Source organism: Stegastes partitus, unplaced genomic scaffold (assembly GCF_000690725.1).
Source record: "Stegastes partitus isolate 25-593 unplaced genomic scaffold, Stegastes_partitus-1.0.2 Scaffold1754, whole genome shotgun sequence".
Lineage (NCBI taxonomy): Eukaryota > Metazoa > Chordata > Actinopteri > Pomacentridae > Stegastes > Stegastes partitus.
Window position 1 is genome coordinate 313 of NW_007579485.1, and position 20,177 is coordinate 20,489.

General features: G+C 39.1%; 2 protein-coding genes across 3 annotated transcripts; both read left to right on the forward strand.

Moving 5' to 3' along the window:
• Positions 1 to 202: 202 nt before the first annotated feature.
• Positions 203 to 9,336, forward strand: LOC103372432 (two pore calcium channel protein 2-like; the record flags this gene model as incomplete). Its single annotated transcript, XM_008302078.1, has 13 exons — positions 203 to 367; positions 467 to 586; positions 683 to 742; positions 1,169 to 1,297; positions 1,519 to 1,568; positions 3,608 to 3,707; positions 4,629 to 4,700; positions 4,950 to 5,023; positions 5,532 to 5,637; positions 5,764 to 5,846; positions 5,927 to 6,008; positions 6,833 to 6,924; positions 7,071 to 9,336. Coding segments are annotated over 13 exons (1,212 nt in total), but the record flags the coding sequence as incomplete, so codon positions are not given.
• Positions 9,337 to 9,746: 410 nt separating this feature from the next.
• Positions 9,747 to 16,717, forward strand: pop4 (POP4 homolog, ribonuclease P/MRP subunit). Of its 2 annotated transcripts, none has more exons than XM_008302066.1 (7): positions 9,747 to 9,870; positions 10,875 to 10,933; positions 12,298 to 12,527; positions 12,704 to 12,781; positions 12,902 to 12,960; positions 13,942 to 14,043; positions 14,631 to 16,717. In XM_008302066.1, exons 1-7 carry the CDS (start codon positions 9,864 to 9,866, stop codon positions 14,765 to 14,767), a joined length of 672 nt encoding a protein of 223 aa, XP_008300288.1. In that variant the 5' UTR covers positions 9,747 to 9,863; the 3' UTR covers positions 14,768 to 16,717. The 2 variants fall into 2 exon arrangements, with proteins under 2 accessions (XP_008300288.1, XP_008300287.1); XM_008302065.1 differs by having other exon boundaries at positions 9,749 to 9,870; positions 12,899 to 12,960.
• Positions 16,718 to 20,177: the final 3,460 nt, after the last annotated feature.

A 20,177-nucleotide genomic window follows, 5' to 3' on the forward strand; every position in this document is an offset into this window, starting at 1 on the left:
CAGATAAAGATATAAAGAAAACAATTTCGGAGGCTCATACAAAATGTTCCTGCTTTCTGTAGATGGATGATCATAATTATATTACTACATCCAGGTTATGTAATCTTCAATGTTTTCTCCTCCAAAGTGAATTGTTACTCATCTCATAGAGAGAGCATCAGTCTGACCTAAATGAACTTAAACTACTGTAAGATTAGAATGATGCTTCATCAACTTCTTTTCCTTTTTTCTTTACTCATTCCCTACAATTGTCTCATTTGCTCTTCTGATATGTCAGGTGGCGCAGCAGTACACAGAGGTCAGCTACATGAATCGAGAGCAGTTCAGTAAAATGTTTGATGAACTGGATAAAGATTGCATCAAGGAGGTACAACTGTGTGCACAGACTCAGTTGCTTCAATGATTCTTTCAGAATTACATTTCTCTTTGTCATCTGTTATATTCTCTGACTCTATGTTCCTTCCAGCACCCTCCTTTACCTCAGTACAGATCTCCAGCCCTGCAGAGACTCCAGGTGATCTTCAGTCACTACTATCTCACTATACTTGGCAACGCGGTGGCCCTGGCCAATGTTGTGTGCATATGTGTAAGTTGCACAAACACAATCACACACACACACACACACACACACACTGATGAAGCTGGTCAGTTTATTTTAACACAATGTTTATGTTTGTTTCAGACTATCTTGGTGTTGAATTCCGAAAAGTCCACAGCAGAGAGAGACAACTTCATTTTGGAGGTGAACTCAGTCATAAATTGTTTTGTGGGAGTTCAACATTCTCAGAGGGCAATTCCTAACATAACTTTGCTGCAGATTTTAAATCCTGATGTTCCTGATCAAATCTTTCAACCACACAACCATCAACATCTAAAGAACTGACCTTTTCTCAGCAACTTTATATTGAAAATCCAAAACCTTGTTCCTAGTCAGTGTTGATCTTCTGAAATTCCAATGCAATCATGTTGAAATTTTCAGCACTTATGTATTATGGATTTACAGTTTGCATTGTTGAACCCTACCAAAATGTAGTTTGTTAATAGCAAAGTGTCAGTCGGTTATATCAACGCTTTTTTGTGGTGTGAAGACATTCCAACCATTTTAAAGTTGTCAACATGAGCTACCAATAGAATGAAGTAATTTACCCTCCCACTGTCCCACTGTCAGATCATCAACCTGTGCTTCATCCTCTACTACCTGTTTGAAATGTGTGTGAAGATCTTTGCCTTCGGCTGGATAGGATACCTGTCCTACAGAAACAACATCTTTGATGGCTTCCTCACCATCCTGTTATTGGTAACATTGCTCAAACATCAATCACTTATTCTCTTATTTATCATATCACAGCTGCTGTTTATTCTTATGTAAAAAAAAAAAAAAAACTTACACTAAGGGAGATGAGACTTTCTATTCTGCTACATCACAGCACTCCTGAGTCCAGTCACCCACAATATCTTTCTTAAAGGTTTTTTGTCTGTCAGGAATCAGTCTGTCTTGATGTATGTTTTTCCCATCAGGCCCTACAGATCACCATATTCATCACCTACAGGCTTCCTTATTCCCAGTGGTGAGCTTGAATTTTCCTTCTTTTACAATAAATGTTTGTAACTCAACTCCTGTTTGCTCTCATTAGAGGTACCCACTGGAAATGCTGTGATGACTACCATTTGAGTCAGGAATTTATCAAAAGCATCTCAAGTTTTACATTTCAAATGTAACCTTTACTTAGCATGGTCTAGTTAAGAATTCGCTTTTAAGAGGGACACCTTGGGAGTGTTTCATAAATACAACCCAGAGAAGAAAGGCTTTTTTTAAAAAATGAAAACCAGGTACTGGATAAGGAAAGAGAACCAGGATTGAACTGTTTCATAAAGCCAATTTTAAAGCTAACCAGAGTCCAGTCTGATTTAAAAAGTTGACTTGAACTGACTAATTTGCAAAATCAAGCAGTGATTATCAATTTAAAATGACATTTTGAAGACAACTGCATTGATTGAAACTTTAAAACCACAAACACACCTCAGGCCCATAGTCTCAGGACCTCTGACGGTGTCCTGTAGTGTCTGGATGTTCAATCCCATGGGCCACAATGTGGAGTATCTGTGGTTCAGACTTGTTCTACAGCATCCTGCAGATGCTTTATCAAATTGAGATGTGGGGAGTTGGGAGGCAGGGTCCATGCCCTGGGCTCTAGGTCATGTTCCTTGAGCTGTTCCTGAACAGTTTCTGCAGTGTTGCAGGGTGTATTGTCCTGTTGGGGGAGGCAGCTGGGAGCCATTGCCACAGGGGAGGTGTGTTTGATCTGCAGCAAAGTTTAGGTAGGTGGTGTCAAGGCAACATCCACATGAATACCAGGACCCAAGGTTTCCCAGCCACAGTTTGCGGTGGACCAAGATAATTAATGTAAATTCATTCCATCTTTTGGTGGTTTTGTGGCTGGTTGGTGTAAAACACTGAACATTCTGCAGCAAAAGTTAACACAACCACTGCAAATTAAAAAAAAAAAAAGAATGAGTGCAACAGTCAGTGAGTGCAACAGTGCTGCACACAAGTAGCGATAACCTCAGTACTTAAGCGTATAAAAAAAAGTTGACTGGAATTTTGCAGATACATAACAAGAAATGAGCTCAGACATTAAGAACAGAAAATGTGGCAAAATCTGTTGTGGATTACACAAAACTCATGTTGACAAAGCAGCAGACAAACCTTCAGTAAGAATCTTAAAGTCTTTGTTTCAGTTGGGCAGATTGTTGTAACAATGGCGCTGCCTGAGGTCAATACATACAAAATATAAAATTAGAGTGTCTTGTTTCCACTAACTGTTGCAAAGTTCTAATTAGGCCTTTAAGCGTCACTCCTGCTAATATAAATATAAATGCATGGCACAATCCAGCTCAGATCAAGCATTACAGTTGAACAGCAGTCAAAATGTGGTTTTAGCAGCTGAGAAGAGGAAACATAATACTGTACACACGACAACTTTAAAACCACCGACAGGTGAAATGAAGAACACAGATCGCCTTGTTGCAGTGCAGTGTTCTTCTGGGAAACCTTGGGTCCTGGTATTCATGTGAATGATACTGTGACACATGCCACACAATTCAACGTTGTTGCAGATCAAGAACATTCCCTGTGACAGCAGCCCTCTCCAGCAAGACAATGCATCTGCATGATGCGTTGAAACAAGCCTGATCCACGAAGGCCCCACAGGACCCAAAGGATCCACTGCCAACATCCCAGGGCCGCACACCCTTGGACACACTCAGAGGTCCGGGTCTGTGCCCGAGTGGGTTTAGAGCAACACTGGTCTGACTCATTGGATCTAAACTGCAGGTACAAGCCTGCCATTGGCTGCTCATTTCAAGTGGCTTTGTCCTGCTCCTCCACTATCTGTATTTTATTACTTCCAAAACCCACTTCGTTATAGGAAACAACAACTTTTATGCTAACTGCAAGTTTTAAGCTTCTCAGAGGATTTAAGTGATGCAGTAAGACAGTCCTGCTAGTCCCCCCCTTAAAGATGTTCTTAATTTCATGGGTTAATTCATGGGTCTATAGCTCATTTTGTGTGTGTGTGTGTGTGTGTGTGTGTGTGTGTGTGTACAGGGATCCCTCCACCCATGGTGTGATGTCTCTATGGGAGATGGTTCGTTTGGTTAACATGCTGATTGTGTTCCGTTTCCTGCGCATCATCCCTGATATCAAGGTAAACTACAAGTGGCGGAATGAGGACGCTCATCTAGTTTGAATTCAGCCATCCAATCAGACAGATTATTTGTCAAAAATTGTTGAATCAGAATGCTGTTAGAATCATTTGTTATTAATAATTATCATTAATTCAGTGATAGTGATAGACAGAGGACTGTGACTACACTACATCACAAAAGTTCACAAAACAATTTAAACAGTTTTGGAAAAAAAAACAGTGCTCAGATGAATGGAGTCCCACACAAGTCAGCATTAATTAAATAGAAATAAATATTCACATGAATGAATTGTGTTACATACTGTATTTAAATGTAACAGTAATTGTTAAAAACCATAGCTCATTATTATGTTATTTTACATTTTGTATTTGTTATTTTTACATTATTTTAATACGACTGCTTTTGAGTTTATGTTTGTTGCAGAATAAAAACATTCCTTTCAAAAGTGTACTTTTATTTTAGAATGGCATTTTTTCCCAAAGATGCTGTCTTGCAGCAGTTGGGTTATTGATAGTAAATTTAGAATAACTTTGACGTTGTTGTTGCTCCAACAGGAACTAACTGTACTGATTGGATGAAAGTTGATAAGGTAAAATACCCAATGTGCATAAATCCCTGAAACACTGAGTTCCAGGAAAATGTGCTTTTCTTAGTGGCTAAACTAAACAACAACAAATATAAGGCCTTTTCCATACCTTAATTAAAACAGAACAAAAACAGCTGATACTTCACATATTTAACACTGCAGTAACTGTAATAACACAAAAAGCAGAGATGAAAAAAGAACCCCCAGTAAAACACCAAATTATGTCTTCTCTCACAACACAAAGCTTCATTTACAGATGCTGCAGCCTCATTACAATACATTTCTGAATGTTTACGTCTTTTTTAGCCTTACCTATGTGCATCTTGTTCTACAGCTCATGGCTTTGGTTGCAAGTACACTGTTGGATCTGGTTAAAAACCTCCGAGCGTTTGCAGGGATACTAGTGGTAAGTGACATCGCCACATTTCAGTCAGCTGATCTGCAGTTCAGTTTGCCAGAGATTTGATAAAATAAAAAGTCCTTTGTAGATACAGGTTGTCCAAGATGTTGTCCAACCTCTCTGGCTCCTAAAACTACCAACTAAAACCACCTTTTTCTAGGATCCTATGAAAGGCTTATCAAACAAAGGTTTTCATACAGTGACATTTGTGAAGTAGTTTGTATGTTGATACCAACATCATTGATCTCTGTGCAGGTGGTGTACTATGTGTTTGCTGTGTTTGGGATCTGGCTGTTTGAAGGTGCCATTAAACCTCCTCCAGGCACGAGGTATGAAGTTTTCTTCAGGGAGCCAAACAAAACACAGCTCATGGCACAAAGCTCTTCCCCACCCTTTTGTTAGAATAATAGCAGTGTCCTACTCACCTTGAAACTTTGGAAATGTTTCCCACAGTGGTTGGTTGTAGAGCAGAGTTACAGAACAGGGCTTCTTTCTGTATATAATCTGTGATTGTAAAGACAATTTCAAGGGCAAGCATAAAGAAAAGACTAACCAAGAAAGAGAATTGTTAAACACACCCCAACCCCTCAACCAGCCATAGTCCCCCCCTTCCTTTTCAACTGGTTCATTCACAGTATTTTTTTCTTAAATGACCTGATGAGTGGATTCTGTTTCCATACAAGTGGAGAATCAGAATTAAATGTGAAATGTGTTGTGCTGTAGGTATTTAAAAACCTGTGTCACTGAAGTGGCATTGCTGGCTGGCTAAACCTGTATGTTAGAGACAGGCCTAGTGAGTCATTCCTGATGGTGTGTGTGTTTGTGTCTGTTTCCCAGTGTGCTCTCCAATACTTCTATGCAGAACATCACCACTAACTTTAGCATGGAGTGTGGCACCTATGAACAGCTGGGCTACTGGCCAAACAACTTTGACGACTTTGCTGTGAGTAACAAAACCCACCAGATCTGTGTTCATACTGCTGCAGCTGCAGTGATATACACACAAGGAAATTCAGAATAATAATAAAAAATAGAATATAATCCCCCCCTCCCTCCTTCTGTTGTTCAGGCAGCCATTATTTTGCTCTATGACGTCATGATAGTGAACAACTGGCAAGCCTTCATGGACGCATACAGCAGATACACCACAGAGTAAGTGTATTATACATGCACAGCAGCTGTTGTTGGTTCTAACAGTTACTGTAATAATGATGGTGTTCTATGTTTCCCAGGTGGTCCAAGATCTACTTTGTATGTTGGTGGCTCACCTCCTCTGTCATGTGGGTCAACTTGTTTGTGGCGCTCATCTTGGAGGTTTGTTTGCTCAAATACAAGACACATTCATTCTTTCACATTCAGAAAAAAAACACAAACACAGACATAGTTCCAGTCAACAGTTTAACTGCTGCACAGATCACAGCAGCATAACTTCTCTTTGTGTTAGACTGACTATAACCTTGCGTTGCCACTGTCTCCACAATGCTATGTCAGTGATGAAGAATTGTTTGGCTGCACCTCCTTCTTATAATTAAAAATAATCTGGATTGCTGTTGTGTATTAAAAACATTCACAGGCAGATAAATCCTATGTACACTACGGAGCCCCAAAGAGCAGATTGCCAAATCAGCCAACAGATGACTGTTGCCGAGCCAAACAAACAAGCCAAAACAACAAACAATGAATGTATCCAAAGCCTTATTTACCTTCTGGCTCTGTGCCACAGTGCTCCATTGCTGTTCAAAAATTTTATGAGCCACACTGTGACATTGAATGATTTGTTCCTGCATTACAATGAACACACACGTTAGAATTTGACCGAACTCCACATTCACTTTCATGCTGCCACAAATACTCACAAGAGCAATAAATGTATGTTAACCTGCTGCTGAGAATAGTAAACCAACAAATGCCCCACTTCCCTATGTTTGAGTAAAGTTTGATAGAAGAAATTAAAAAAAAAAAAAAACAACAAAAAAAAACTAACCGAGCCTAACTAACTAACCTAAAAACTAAGTAGCCAGCTGTTTTAGGAATTTCCTCATTTGCTTTTAAAAATGAAAGTGCCGTATACATTATGTAGTTCTTGGCCTTGTGAAATGTGCTAAAACTTGAATTCCCTTTTTCTTGCTTTCTAACAGAACTTCATCTACAAGTGGGATCGCAGTCACAGCTGCTCTGTTACAGATGTGGATAGGATAAGATATGAAACCTCGGTTCAGTTTATGTTCAGGTAGGTCCTAGTGCTGTTTTCTTTGAAGTCTTAACTAAAGTCGGAACTAACAAAAAAAAAGAAAAAGCTGTCAAACCACAGCTTACTTCTTGTTCTTGTCCAATCACTTTTTCTTTCACTGTGATATACCCCCTCTTTCTCTGCAGGGAGCAGGTCCAAGAGCCAACAGAAGAGGAATTAGTTTGTCAGCTACACCAGCACCCCCACTTACACCTTCAGTGGTGACACACCGATCTACAACACAGAGTTAGGACACTGCTACTGAAGTGTAGCACAGGAGCACTGAAGGGTCAATATTCAAGCTTTCTACTACTAGGTTATTTTAGGTATGTTTTATTGTAATTCCTTTTACTGAAACAAGTAGAAAGGACATTTTATTTTATTATTTGTCTTTTTGTTTGTGAGTAAAACCACTGTGAGCTACAGATTCATTTGTACAGAGATTGCCAAAATACTCTATAGCATCTATTAGAGTATTTGCAGTTAGTCTACAATCAAATCAAACCTTAAATAAATCTAACAAAAGCTCCTGCCAATTTCACATTTGGAAACAGCCAAAAGAAACTTCCAGATGTTACTTGATTTAGTTTTTTGTTTTCAAGGCTATTGCACGACTGTCAGCAAAACCTAAACTTCACTGTAGAGGTGAAAAAAAAAGTGACATCAGAATGTAGTGTTGGGAAAATCCCTCAGAGAAGCCTTGTACGGTTGTACAAATTGCACTTTCTCCAGCGCTGTAATTGTAATGATGAATTTAAGGATTGTCACCAGCTTTTTAGAAAAACTTGTGCTGACTTGTTCTCCTGGAACAAATTTAAGTTGTGAGCAAAGCTGTGAGTGTGAAAATATTAGCATCACAGAAGAGGACAGTTCTGTGGCCAAACTGCAGTCATATTATCAGGGCAAAACCAACCTCTTCCTCTGCAGGGGCAGCAGGGAATTTTGTGGGAACTACCTTATTAACAAACAAATTTCATGGTTTCAGGCATGTTTCAGAACATGACCTGTCCTGATCTGTTCTAACAACCTGACAGTCACATCCAGATTCACACATAGTTCAGCATGTGTGATTAATTGTAGCAGCCCACTTCTATCAGGCAGGATTGTCCTGATGGTTGAAGCTTGTCACCAAGTATTACAAGGAAACAAGGAATACTATTTTACTGGTATCCTACACTGATTTCCCCTTAATGTTGCCCCTCCCCGCCAGCAATGACAAAGATCAAATACAAAATACTATCCAGCCCAAACCAGTGAACTCAATTATTCTAAGTGTGTCAAATTGCTGCCAGTCTCTGTCCTTAAAGCTTTGGCCTGTTCTACTAAGCATTATGACGAGCAGCCTGCAACATAAGACTCCTTCATAGGATTCAAACCAAAGTGGATGCAGTCAGTGGAAACACTTTCCTGTTTGAAAGGGATGGAGTTCCGAAGTGTTTTGCAGTGAATGACTGTTTGACTCTGTGTTTGCAGGATATCAGCAGTGATGATAAGGTTGTTCATGTCTGCTTTATTAAGTCTGCCTTCAAATGTCACAGGTGCCAAAGATAAATATGGATGTTATGCAGCAGTTCCATGAAATGTCCATAATACTCAGTTTTTTCAATTATAAATTTTACTTTTCTCTAGAACCCTCAAAAACCAGTCCCTGATTTCTTAACGGCCTATGAGCTGATGATACTTTTTGAGACAACCTGCTGAGGCTTGCGGCTGCTTGCTGAATTACCATCCATCTACAAGATGGAGAATTTAAGGTAGTAAATAGTATTAATATATGAACCCATGTTAGGTATTTGTACAATGGCATCTGCTTCGAAATCTGCGCATTGAGACATGTTGATGTGTTGTCAGTTGGTAAAAAGGGAAAAGGTTACTCCTTGGGACTGAGCCCTTGTGTTATTTAAAGGAGAAGACACAGTGTGCCTTGGCATTTTTAAAAACACAGTTTGATTTATTTTATTTGTAGAAAAGGTTTTTATAGAAAGTATGGTTGATTTTTAAAGACACAGAAAACAAGCCAGAAAAACCATTCAGAACTAATGTGAAATAAATATTTTGTATAAATTCAAGACCTATTTTTGTGATTTTATTGATTTGTATCTACAGAACATCAACATTTTGGCTTTAAAGTAGGAAACCAGCTGTGCAGGCAATCCTCAGAGTTGCTGCATTACCCCTTTCTCTGTCTGGGAAATTTTCACTTCATAGTTGGCACAGTTGAATTGATGATCTGTATTTCTGCTGGTTTAAGTCTTTGTAGTAGTTGTCTGAAAAATGACTTGTTGACAGAGCATCTTTTCAGTAATTTGTGCAACACTGGTATTCTCCATGCTGAGAAGAATTAACGTTGTCATCAAAAATAAAGGTGATCATGTAAGGAATTTAAAAAATAAAAGATTTTAATCTTGCTAACTTCAGATGTACTGACTTTTCTTGCATCAAGTACCCACTGTATGGCCTGTATTTTAATACTGTAAATCTACACAGTTAGTGTTTAATTTTACATAACAGCAAATACTTTCTTTTCAAGTAAGAGGTAATTCAGTTACTGTCAGATGATTCAATGTTGAACCATTTGACATTTAAATGACGTCACACATGAGTGTACACTGTACAGTCTGATGGACTTTAGCAGGTCCTCAGGAAGCAGAAGAAGAGGAATTCCCATTATCAGTTCTTTTGTGGAAAACAGCAGCCATTATAAACTTTTTAAAAGACACTGATGTATTTTTGTTCATTTTTGTAATCCAGAGGTTTGCTTTCTTTTTCTTATTGATTTGCTGCATAATTATCCCTCCACACCAGCAGCTGGCGGTAATGCACCTGAACCTTAGTTTGCAGACACCAAAGAAGAAGAAGAAGGACGTATAGTAGATCTGGGGTTGCACTGAAAGCCCGTGTGTAAAGCTTTTCTCGACTCGTGGAAAGAAAACGGCCACATGGACGGTGAGTTTACTGTTTGAGGAGAGAAGAAAAGTTATATTTAAAGTTGGTCCGTCTGGGCGCCAGTTGAACGGCTCGGTTCCCCAGTGTCAGCTGCCGAGCGGTGGCTTAGGCTGAGAGTCGGATGACCTGCTCAAGAAAACATTAGAACGTTTGTTTGTTTGTTTGTTTTAAATAAACATCTCTATAGTTGTGCTGTTACAAGAGGCTGTTGATGATTGTGACAAACGCGCAGACGTTGACATTGGGACTTGTCAACTCCCCATTTATCTTTAGTTACCACTGTAACAATGAATTTGACGATATAGTCGTCAAACTGCATCATGGGTTTGCTGGTATGTGCTGGTTGTATGTGACTGGTTAACTTAGTGTTATAATTAACTTGCAGGTGGGGCTGTCTGGTGCATTAAAGGTAGCACCTTTTTAACATGACCTCAGCAGTAGTTTGGTATTTCCATGCTGTAGTATCTTGTTACTGTTTTAATACAGCTCTCCAGTCCTGGACTAACCACAAATCTCAGCTGAAGCCACTGATATTTAACATTGCCAGCAAAGTTACAATCCCCAGTTAGATTCTTTTCAGATGCCTACAAAGACTGACATCTTATTTTCAGTTCTTGAAAGAAGGATAAAACAGCAATCAGGCAATCCCATGATACTATACAGTATACTGCATGTGGAGTTACATATACAGTTAAATTAGTCAAATGTCATCAGTTCATCATGGAGGTATTTTTGTCGAGCAGTACATTGTCAGCTTCCACCTTCTCAAATATGCAGATTTATCCCTTGTTATATTGTCTTAAACTGAACATCTGTGGGACTTTGTTAGTTCAAGATGTTGTCAGTAAAACTAGAATGTCAGTATTGTTTAGTGCGTTTCCTACACAGCCCTGTGTCTGGCTGCTATGCGCTGTCATGGCCTAAAGACCACTTCTGTGTTCCCGTCTAGAGTTACAGTGATTTCCTTAGGTTTCGTGTAATACTCAATTTATTTGTCCTTACAGCTGAAGCACTTGTTCGAGCCACCATCCCCCATACTCTGGAGAAGGTTCTTGGTGTTGAGGTGAGTCGATGCTCCTCAGCAGAGTTGTGCAGTGTAACAGTGAACTGTGTAATCCACATATACAAATGTTACGTGAAATCGAGAGCTGAAAATTTGCTGTTGATTAGTCAACAGCAAAATATCTGCAACTATTTTGATCATAATTTAAAAAAAAAAAATTGTTGAAGTCATTTTTCTAGCTAAAAGGACTGAAACAAGGAGCTCGTTGCACGTTAAACATGAACATTTAAATATGATTGTATGAATGGTAGTAAAATGATTGGACTGTTGGTTGGATACAACAAAACATTTGATTCTGTAAAATCAACTTCCTTTGTCACTATTCTGACATTTTATCCATAAAACAGTCAATAAATTAAATCAGAAAATAATCAGTAGATGAATTGATGGAAATTAGTGTTGCTGCTCTGAAGGTATGATTGAAAAATAGACAAATGGAACACTGAGTAGGGCTGCAAGGTGGCGCAGTTGGTAGCACTGTTGCCTCACAGCAAGAAGGTCGCCGGTTCGTGTCCCGGGGGGTCACCGGGATCTTTCTGCGTGGAGTTTGCATGTTCTCCCCGTGCAGCGTGGGTTCTCTCCGGGTTCTCCGGCTTCCTCCCACACAGTCCAAAAACATGTTGGGGTTAATTGGTGATTCTAAATTGTCCGTAGGTGTGAATGTGAATGTGCTTGGTTGTCTGTCTGGGTTAGACTCCAGCCCCCCCGCGACCCTAGTGAGGATTAAGCGGTGTGTAGATAATGGATGGATGGATGGAACACTGAGTATACATTTAAAAGCTGAGCAGTTTGAGTGCTTTAGCGCACATACAGTGATGTAAATTTTCATTTGCCCCCGCCCGCCATTTGGTAATCCTCTATTTTTGCTTATTTGTCACCCTTTAATGTATTGGATCATCAAACTAATTTTAATATAAGACTATGGTAGCCCAGAAAAACACAACATACAGTTTTTAAAGGATGGTTTCATTTATTGAGGGAAAATGCTGTCCAGTCCCATCTTGCTCTATGTGGGAAAAAAAATCCCTTCTTAGCTGCCAATCTACCAAATTGCCTAATTTATTTGGCAATTGGTTTTAGTTTTACCAGCCACCCCAATGATTAATGCCAGGCTTGTTGAATCGACATGTCACTTCACTCAAACCTGTCTGGCATAGCTTTAGTGCACATTTTTAACTTATATAATCACTATTTATTATTATTATTTCGACCTCCCATCAGACAGGCTCTATCAAACCCAACAGTTTTATATAAAAAGTTTGACCAGACTGTACAGAGCAGCCTGTCTTTTATGTGTGTTCCAGGAAAAAAGACACCTGACATCTTTTCTGTATATCTACTTACTGTCATTGTCACATTTCCAGTCTCAGTCACACTCTAAAGCAGCAGCCTTCACTGAGGCGTTTCTGAAGAACAGCATTCAACAGACGACACGCCATGATCTGAAGAGCATGCTGACACACAAAGCTGTGATTCTGGGCTACACCAGGCCCAAGAAAGAGAAGACCAAAAGAAACAGCAAGAAAGCCAAAGGACTAAATGCCAGGCAGAAGAGGGCGATGAAGATCTTCCAGATTAAGCCTGAACACCAGAGGTAGGTCAGGAGTCTGAAGACTGTGACCCTAATTGTATCGGGAACAAAAGTGTTTGTTAATTTGTACATGACTGCATCAACATATTGTTGTAAAAACTGTAGATCACTTTCCATGTGATTTGTTTTTAGATCCTTGTCTCTCCATAGCATCACTTTCTCTGGCATTGTCATTGTAGATATGAACTTTTCCTGCCTCTGCAAGAACTCTGGAAACAGTACATTATTGACCTGTGCAGTGGATTGAAACCAACAAGGTAAATCAGTTTGGAGCGCCACACATTTAACATTTTGCATTATTTGCTTGTTTTAGTTACTATTTCCGATGCCCCCTCAACTTTTACTGTATATTCAGCATTATGTTGTTTTCACAGCAGTCCTCAGTTTGTGCAGCAGAAGCTTCTGAAGGCAGACCTCCACGGTGCCATCCTTACAGGTAGTTTGTTTTCTCTCTTAGGGTGACTCTAATTGGAAATGCTATCCAGTAAGCTTGCACATTTATCATTAAAAAGTAGTCATGATCATGATTTTGGCTTCCCACAATTAACTGAACATGATTAACTGTCATATTGATGTGTAAAATGCTCCTTTTAGAGAAAACAGTCCATGTAGTTAGAACCTCTTGGTTTTTCTCTTGGATAAATCAGATGTTAGTTTACCCTATTTCATTCTTTTCAAAGTAATTTGTGCATAACACACTCACATTCACACCTACGTACAATATAGAATCACCAGTTAACCTCAGCATGTTGTTGGACTGGGGTAGAAAGCCAGAGCACCTGGTGAGAACCAGCGCAGGCACAGGGAGAACATACAAACTCCACCCAGGCTGGGATTTGAACCCAGGACCTTCGAGCTGTGAGGCAGCAGTGCCTGGGCCCTAATAGGTTGGGCTGAGGGTGGGGATAAGGGATTAAGTAAGTTCCAAAGGAAAGCAAGGCTCCACAGCGCTGTGACTGTTTGTCAGCCTGGAAACAAACTGAAAGCTGAAAACTGAAAACAAACCTGGTATTGTTCTTGTTTACCTCAGTTAGAGATGAATCATAAGCAGTTCTTGTGCTACAGTGCTCTTTTTGATATGTAATTAAACTTTTTTTCCAAGCTCAGTAAAATTCTTCCAGATTAGTGGAAAGCCACTGCCTTTCCAGTCTTCTTGAAGTCTGCTTTAAGATGCACTCTAAATCATACCATGGTGCTTCTCTTCTATGATTCTTTGCCTTCTTTTTCAGAGGAGCAACAATCTCGGTGCTGTGTGCAGTGAGGCTGCATTCCTAACTGTCAAATGTTCTAGTATGCTTTGGAGGTTGGAGTCTTTGGGGTTCAGAGGATTAAAGAGCATCATCTACGTGCATATTTGTGAGCACAGGAAGCTCAGACACCGCTGTACTAATAGTTTGTGTTCTCTTCACCATCACAGTGGTTCGGTCCAAATGTCCATCATATGTGGGAACTACAGGGATTCTAGTGCAAGAGTTCAAACATGTTTTCAAAATCATCACCAAAGAGGACAAACTAAAAGGTTAGACATGTCTCACTGTCTGAATCTTTCCTTATGTTAAAGTGCCAATATTAGTCATTGAGCATTGTTTGTGAAAAAAAAAAGATATGTAACAGTAGAGCACAATGACATTTTTCATGGCAAAAAAAGCTGGACTGTAACTGATCACACTGGAACAACAGCATTCCATTTCATTCCTGTATCTCAGTGTGAAGAAAGTAGTGTATAATTAAGGGTTAAATAAGGTAATGATACATTTTACCACAAAACTATACAATACAGCTGGCATTGGGGGGAAGCTGTGACATTGGTGATATTTTAACCCAAAATTGTTGAGTTATGGCTCTACAAAATGGTCTATTGTTTTAACATCACTGATTGTAGGCTGTGATAACATTTGTAGTTTTACAATTTGTGTTTAAAAGCTCACATTAATAAGCATTTTGGTAAAAGTAAGCTTATTCATTTAGCCATGGGTGACCATGCAGTGACCGTATCAGACTCTATCATAGTTTAATGGCTGTTGATTCATACATCATAAAAGCTGCCACTTTTCAACAGGTTAACACATTTGTTCATGTTGTTTCTGAACCTACACTATGTGACAGTGATCCCGAAAAGGAACAGTGTGTTTGCAGTGGAGATCGACGGCTTTGTTTCACACATCTATGGAAGCAAGTTTGAGCAGCGAGCCAGCGAACGCTCTGCCAAGAAGTTTAAAGTGAGAGGAACCATTGACCTGTGATGGCACCGGGTGTCGCCACAGACTGCTGTGTGCCACAACAAGAGACGTTACATTCTCGCACAGCTGCTGCTCCTAGTGGCCATCGAAGCATCTGCGACAATAATGACCGATGTGTAGCAGATGGAATATGGTCATGTATAAAGGACACAAAACCACATCAGAAAAAGGACTGCTTTTTTTTTTTTCTTTCTTTTTTTTAATGAACTTGTTGACTTTGTTGCACACTTTGGACTTTCACACATAGTGTCACTTCATTTCAATAGTGAACTTTTTATGTGGAGTTGGAGTGAAGTGGGTTTCCTCAGGCAGGTAGGTAGTAAAGAGATGCTGTTGAGTTGAGTTTGAAGTGTAGTATCCAGTGCTCTGAAAGCTTGACTCATACCAAAGACTAAACTGTAGGATAAATGAGATTTGAGGGTTTCACCTCAGATGCATACTGTCTGTCGGGGCCTTGTACATAATCAGTGGGAGTGTCTGAGGCGTCCTACCCACACCATCTGACAGGCACTGCTGTTTCATGAAAATTGTTATATAAATGCTAGTGTTGATTATATTCAGTTGTTGCAGTATCTGTACTCTCTGTGAGAAGGCTGACGTAGCTTTCTATATTCAATTCTGTTTCTCCTGGACTCTTTAGGGCTAAAATGCTACCTAGTGTTCGGTGGAGCTGGGTATCAAATGTAAATATTGTCTGCAAGTGAACACAGGGTTTAATTGTTTTTACTGTCATTGACTTCCTGGTCAAGCTTTAAGTTATATTTGATACCTAAAAAGATACCGCTGTATCTGATGACTACATAATGACAATTTTGTATAGTTTTTCAAAAGTACATGATCAATTGAGGCAAACTTGGTGCAAAAAAGTCAAATAGAAACTCTAATGATTGGATATGAAAATGGAAGCTTTTTCTATTGTCAATTCTTCAAAAATAAATCAATGAAATATGTTACATTATTCACATGAACACTGGAGACATTAAGTGCTAGCAAAATATACATTGGGAGGCCTGTAGGATCAGCTTCATATCACTCAGTGTACAGCTGCATGAATAGAGTATGTTTACTTTAGAGAATCTGGGTCATTTGGATATAATATGTATTGTTTTGTACAGGTGCTTGCGATCCTTAATCCTGCAGTGAATCCACTACACTTCAATCAGCAATTTCAGCCAATTTTTTCATTCTTGCCAAATTCAGAATGCACAATGATTTGCTGGAGGTGCACGACACAGAAATTTTCTGCTTGAAAGGACCACGCGATGGGGCGTGGCTGTTAAAATGACATGATTTGTCCACATGTAGCCACGCAGCTTCGTCAAGCATAATATTGAACCCTATTTAATTTTTGTTCATACGTTCAAAACTGTAACTATACTTCCAGTTATTATTTATAATATTTCAAATGTGTGCTGTTGTGAGAGAAGACTTGAATATATGATTTCATTTAGCTATTAGCTGGATGGTGAAAATGTCTTTTCATGTATACATAAATACTATAGTATTTAGCCAGAATTGTATTTAAAATGTTTTTTAGCTGAGGTTGTTTATGTCATGGACAATAGAAGACAGAGAAAGTATTTGTTGAAACCACACATACGTGTCTTGGTCATTCAAAATTGTGCAGGACTTCCTTGTTCCTGTTTCCATCACAGAATGTGGAACATTGTGGGCTGTGGCCTTTTTTCTGTAAAAACAAATGCAGTGTTGAGTATCGTGTTGAAATCCTTCACCTCCGTCTGCTGTACGTCTCAAACATCCCTTATCCCCAAACTCTGCTGTATTTCCCTCAGCGAGAAAAGTTGTTGAACAATTTAACTGCTGAGTTTGAACCATCTCTGGTTTGACATTGCAGAGCTGCAGTTGTTCTTTGTAAGACAACTGTTTGCGATCATGAGAGGTTTCACTCAGATCAGATTACTGATCTAGATTAAAAGAACTGCAAAAGCCAGACCTTCAGGTTTGTATCTGTTTTTAATCAAAAATAGATGTCTGCTGCATGCCAGTGCTGTGTACACATAATGCAGCCTACAAAAGAAGTGAGTAAACCTCTGTGCGGTGTTTGTTCATTGTTAAATGATGACCAATTGTTTTACCACTCAGTTCTAAGCTGAACGGTGGAGTTTTTCTTCTGACCAATTAAAAACAAATACTGTAGATACTCTATAATGAAAGTCTAGAGGGCCGTACTATGAAGTAACATAGCCAAGTTTTCTTTATGTAAGTCTGTTCGACAAAAGAGAACAGGTGTCACAAAGGTGGTTTTCAACTTTCTTTGTTAAAGCATGCTTCCTGCTTCATACTCTGCATGTTCACATAAAAGGAGGAGTTTAATGTGTCATGTGACTCTTCTTTTGCACTAAATGAAACAATAGTGTGCAGAGGCTTCAGTCAACAAGTTGTTAAAATGTTGAACTATCAGCAATATTAAAATTTATGACTGTAAAAAGCGATGCTACTGAATGATGCCAGACAGGAATGCTGGTTAAAAACAAAAAAGAAAGAAAAATACTGTTAAACGTGCATAATATATTTTACCGATCAGTTTAATCGCTTATTTATAACTGACAGCTGCACATAAAAGATGTTACACACGTGGACAAAATTTTTGGTACCCTTCGGTTAATGAAAGAAAAACCCACAATGGTCACAGAAATAACTTGAATCTGAAAAAAGTAATAATCAATAAAAATTCCATGAAAATTAACCAATGAAAATCAGACATTGCTTTTGAACCGTGGTTCAACAGAATTATTAAAAAAAGAAACTCATAAAACAGGCCTAGACAAAAATGATGGTACCCTTAACTAAATATTTTGTTGCACAACCTTTTGAGGCAATCACTGCAATCAATCGATTTCTGTAACTGTCAGTGAGACTTCTGCACCTATCAGCAGGTATTCTGGCCCACTCCTCATGAGCACACTGCTCCAGTTGTCTCAGGTTTGAAGGATGCCTTCTCCAGACGGCATGTTTCAGCTCCTTCCACAGATGTTCAATAGGATTTAGATCAGGGCTCATAGAAGGTCACTTCAGAATAGTCCAATGTTTTCCTCTGAGCCATTCTTGGGTGTTTTTAGCTGTGTTTTGGGTCATTATCCTGTTGTAAGACCCATGACCTGTGACTGAGACCAACCTTTCTGACACTGGGCAGCACATTTCTCTCTAGAATACATTGATAGTCTTGAGATTTCATTGTACCCTGTGCCAGATGCAGCAAAGCAGCCCCTGAACATAACAGAGCCTCCTCCATGTTTCACAGTAGGGACAGTGTTCTTTTCTTGACATGCTTCATTTTTGCATCTGTGAACATAGAGCTGACGTGCCTTGCCAAAAAGTTCCAGTTTTGTCTCGTCTGTCCAGAAGCTTTGTGGCTTGTCAACATGCAGTTTGGCAAATTCCTGTCTGGCTTTTTTATGATTTGTTTTCAACAATGTGTCCTCCTTGGTCGTCTCCCATGAAGTCCACTTTGGCTCAAACAACGACGGATGGTGAGATCTGACACTGATGTACCTTGACCTTCAAGTTCACCTTTAATGTCGTTAGAGGTTGTTCTGGGCTCTTTTGTTACCATTCGTATTATCCGTCTGTTCGATTTGTCGTCAAATTTCCTCCTGCAGCCACGTCCAAGGAGGTTGGCTACAGTCCCATGGATCTTAAATTTCTGAATAATATGTGCAACTGTAGTCACAGGAACATCAGGCTGCTTGGAGATGGTCTTATAGCCTTTACCTTTAACATGCTTGTCTATAATTTTATTTCTGATCTCCTGAGACAACTCTCTCCTTTGCTTCCTCTGGTCCATGTTTAGTGTGGTACACACCATGTCACCAAACAGCACAGTGACTACTTGTAACCCTATAAATAGGCCGACTGACTGATTACAAGTTTGTAGACAACTGTGATGCTAATTAGAGGACACACCGTGATTGATTATGTCCCTATGGTCACATTATTTTCAGTCTTTTCTAGCGATACCCTCATTTTTGTCCAGGCCTGTTTCATGAGTTTAAAAAAAATAAAAATAAATTCTGTTGAACCACGGTTCAAAATGTCTGATTTTCATTGCTTAATTTTCATAGAATTTTTATTTATTATTACTTTTGTCAGATTCAAGTTATTTGCATGACCGTTATGGGTTTTTCTTTCATTAACCGATGGGTACCAACAATTTTGTCCATGTGTGTAAACTTTAAACTTCATATATTAAAACATATTATATTGAACTGCGTTTAGGTCTGACACTGTCCCATACTGCAGGATATCATATACAATGTTGGCCAAATCAAAGTGAAATTAAGATTTCTGATTGAATATCCTCCGTAATAAATACCAGTAGAATAATCCATTTTCTAATCTGTGTTTTATCAGCTGCAGTACCAGATGTGTAAACGAACTTGACAACAAATCAGAGCAAAACATTAAAACATATTTATATGAATTCTGCATTACCAACTAAATACATGTCGGGTTCCCATGGCAACACGATGTATACAATGTGAGAAACTGTAACTACACGGCCTCATTCAGGGACATTAGCAATTTACCGCTCAACATGTTTTTCAGATTAAACCTATTCCCTCAGCTGAGAATCTGTATATTTCATAAATAATAGTCAGGAAACCATTTGGTTAAAGGGAGACACTTCATCCAGCCGATTTAAATCCGAAACTCGGAACATAATCTGCTCCCGACCAGGTTAGCTCCACAGCATCAGTTACCATGGAGATCTAGCAGGTTAAAAGAGAGCCACCTTCGTTATACTGAAAAACTCTTACTTTAGGTTCAACATACCTCGACAATTTACTAATCTTGCTTCGTACTACAGCCCTCAGGTCTGAAAATAGAAACTCAATACAACAAAAGTCAATACACCTCTAATCGCTGAAACCAACATGAGTGCACATGTGGTTTCCAATTAGCCTGTCTGCATGAACATGGTTATAAAATGAGCTGTGAACATTTTTAGTTTTGGACACATACAATGTGTCTGTCTGGATCATGGCTCCACATGGACAAGAACTGCTGAAAAAATCTGAAAGTAAGACTTCACAAACTTGTAAAGGACTGACTGGGTACAGGAAGATCTGTGAGCAACGAGAATTTTGTGGAAACAACATAGCAACAGCAGTATTCAGGAGGTATAGATGGAGCCATAGTACCAGTAATCAGAGCTACAGCAGCTGACCTCTGAAAACATTGCAACCGACAGTGCACTACTTGCACAATCTAGCTCTGCAAAACAGCTGAGCAGAAATGCTTCAGACTTGTCATAGGGCTTATCAGTGGAAATCAGAATTTCTGTGACAGTTTGTTACTTGTTCTTGCTTCCTCTCAAGCAAAGTTTTCTGTTAAACAAAACTGCAAGATGAAAGTTTGCAAAAGAACATAAATTAAAAAATAAAATAAAAAA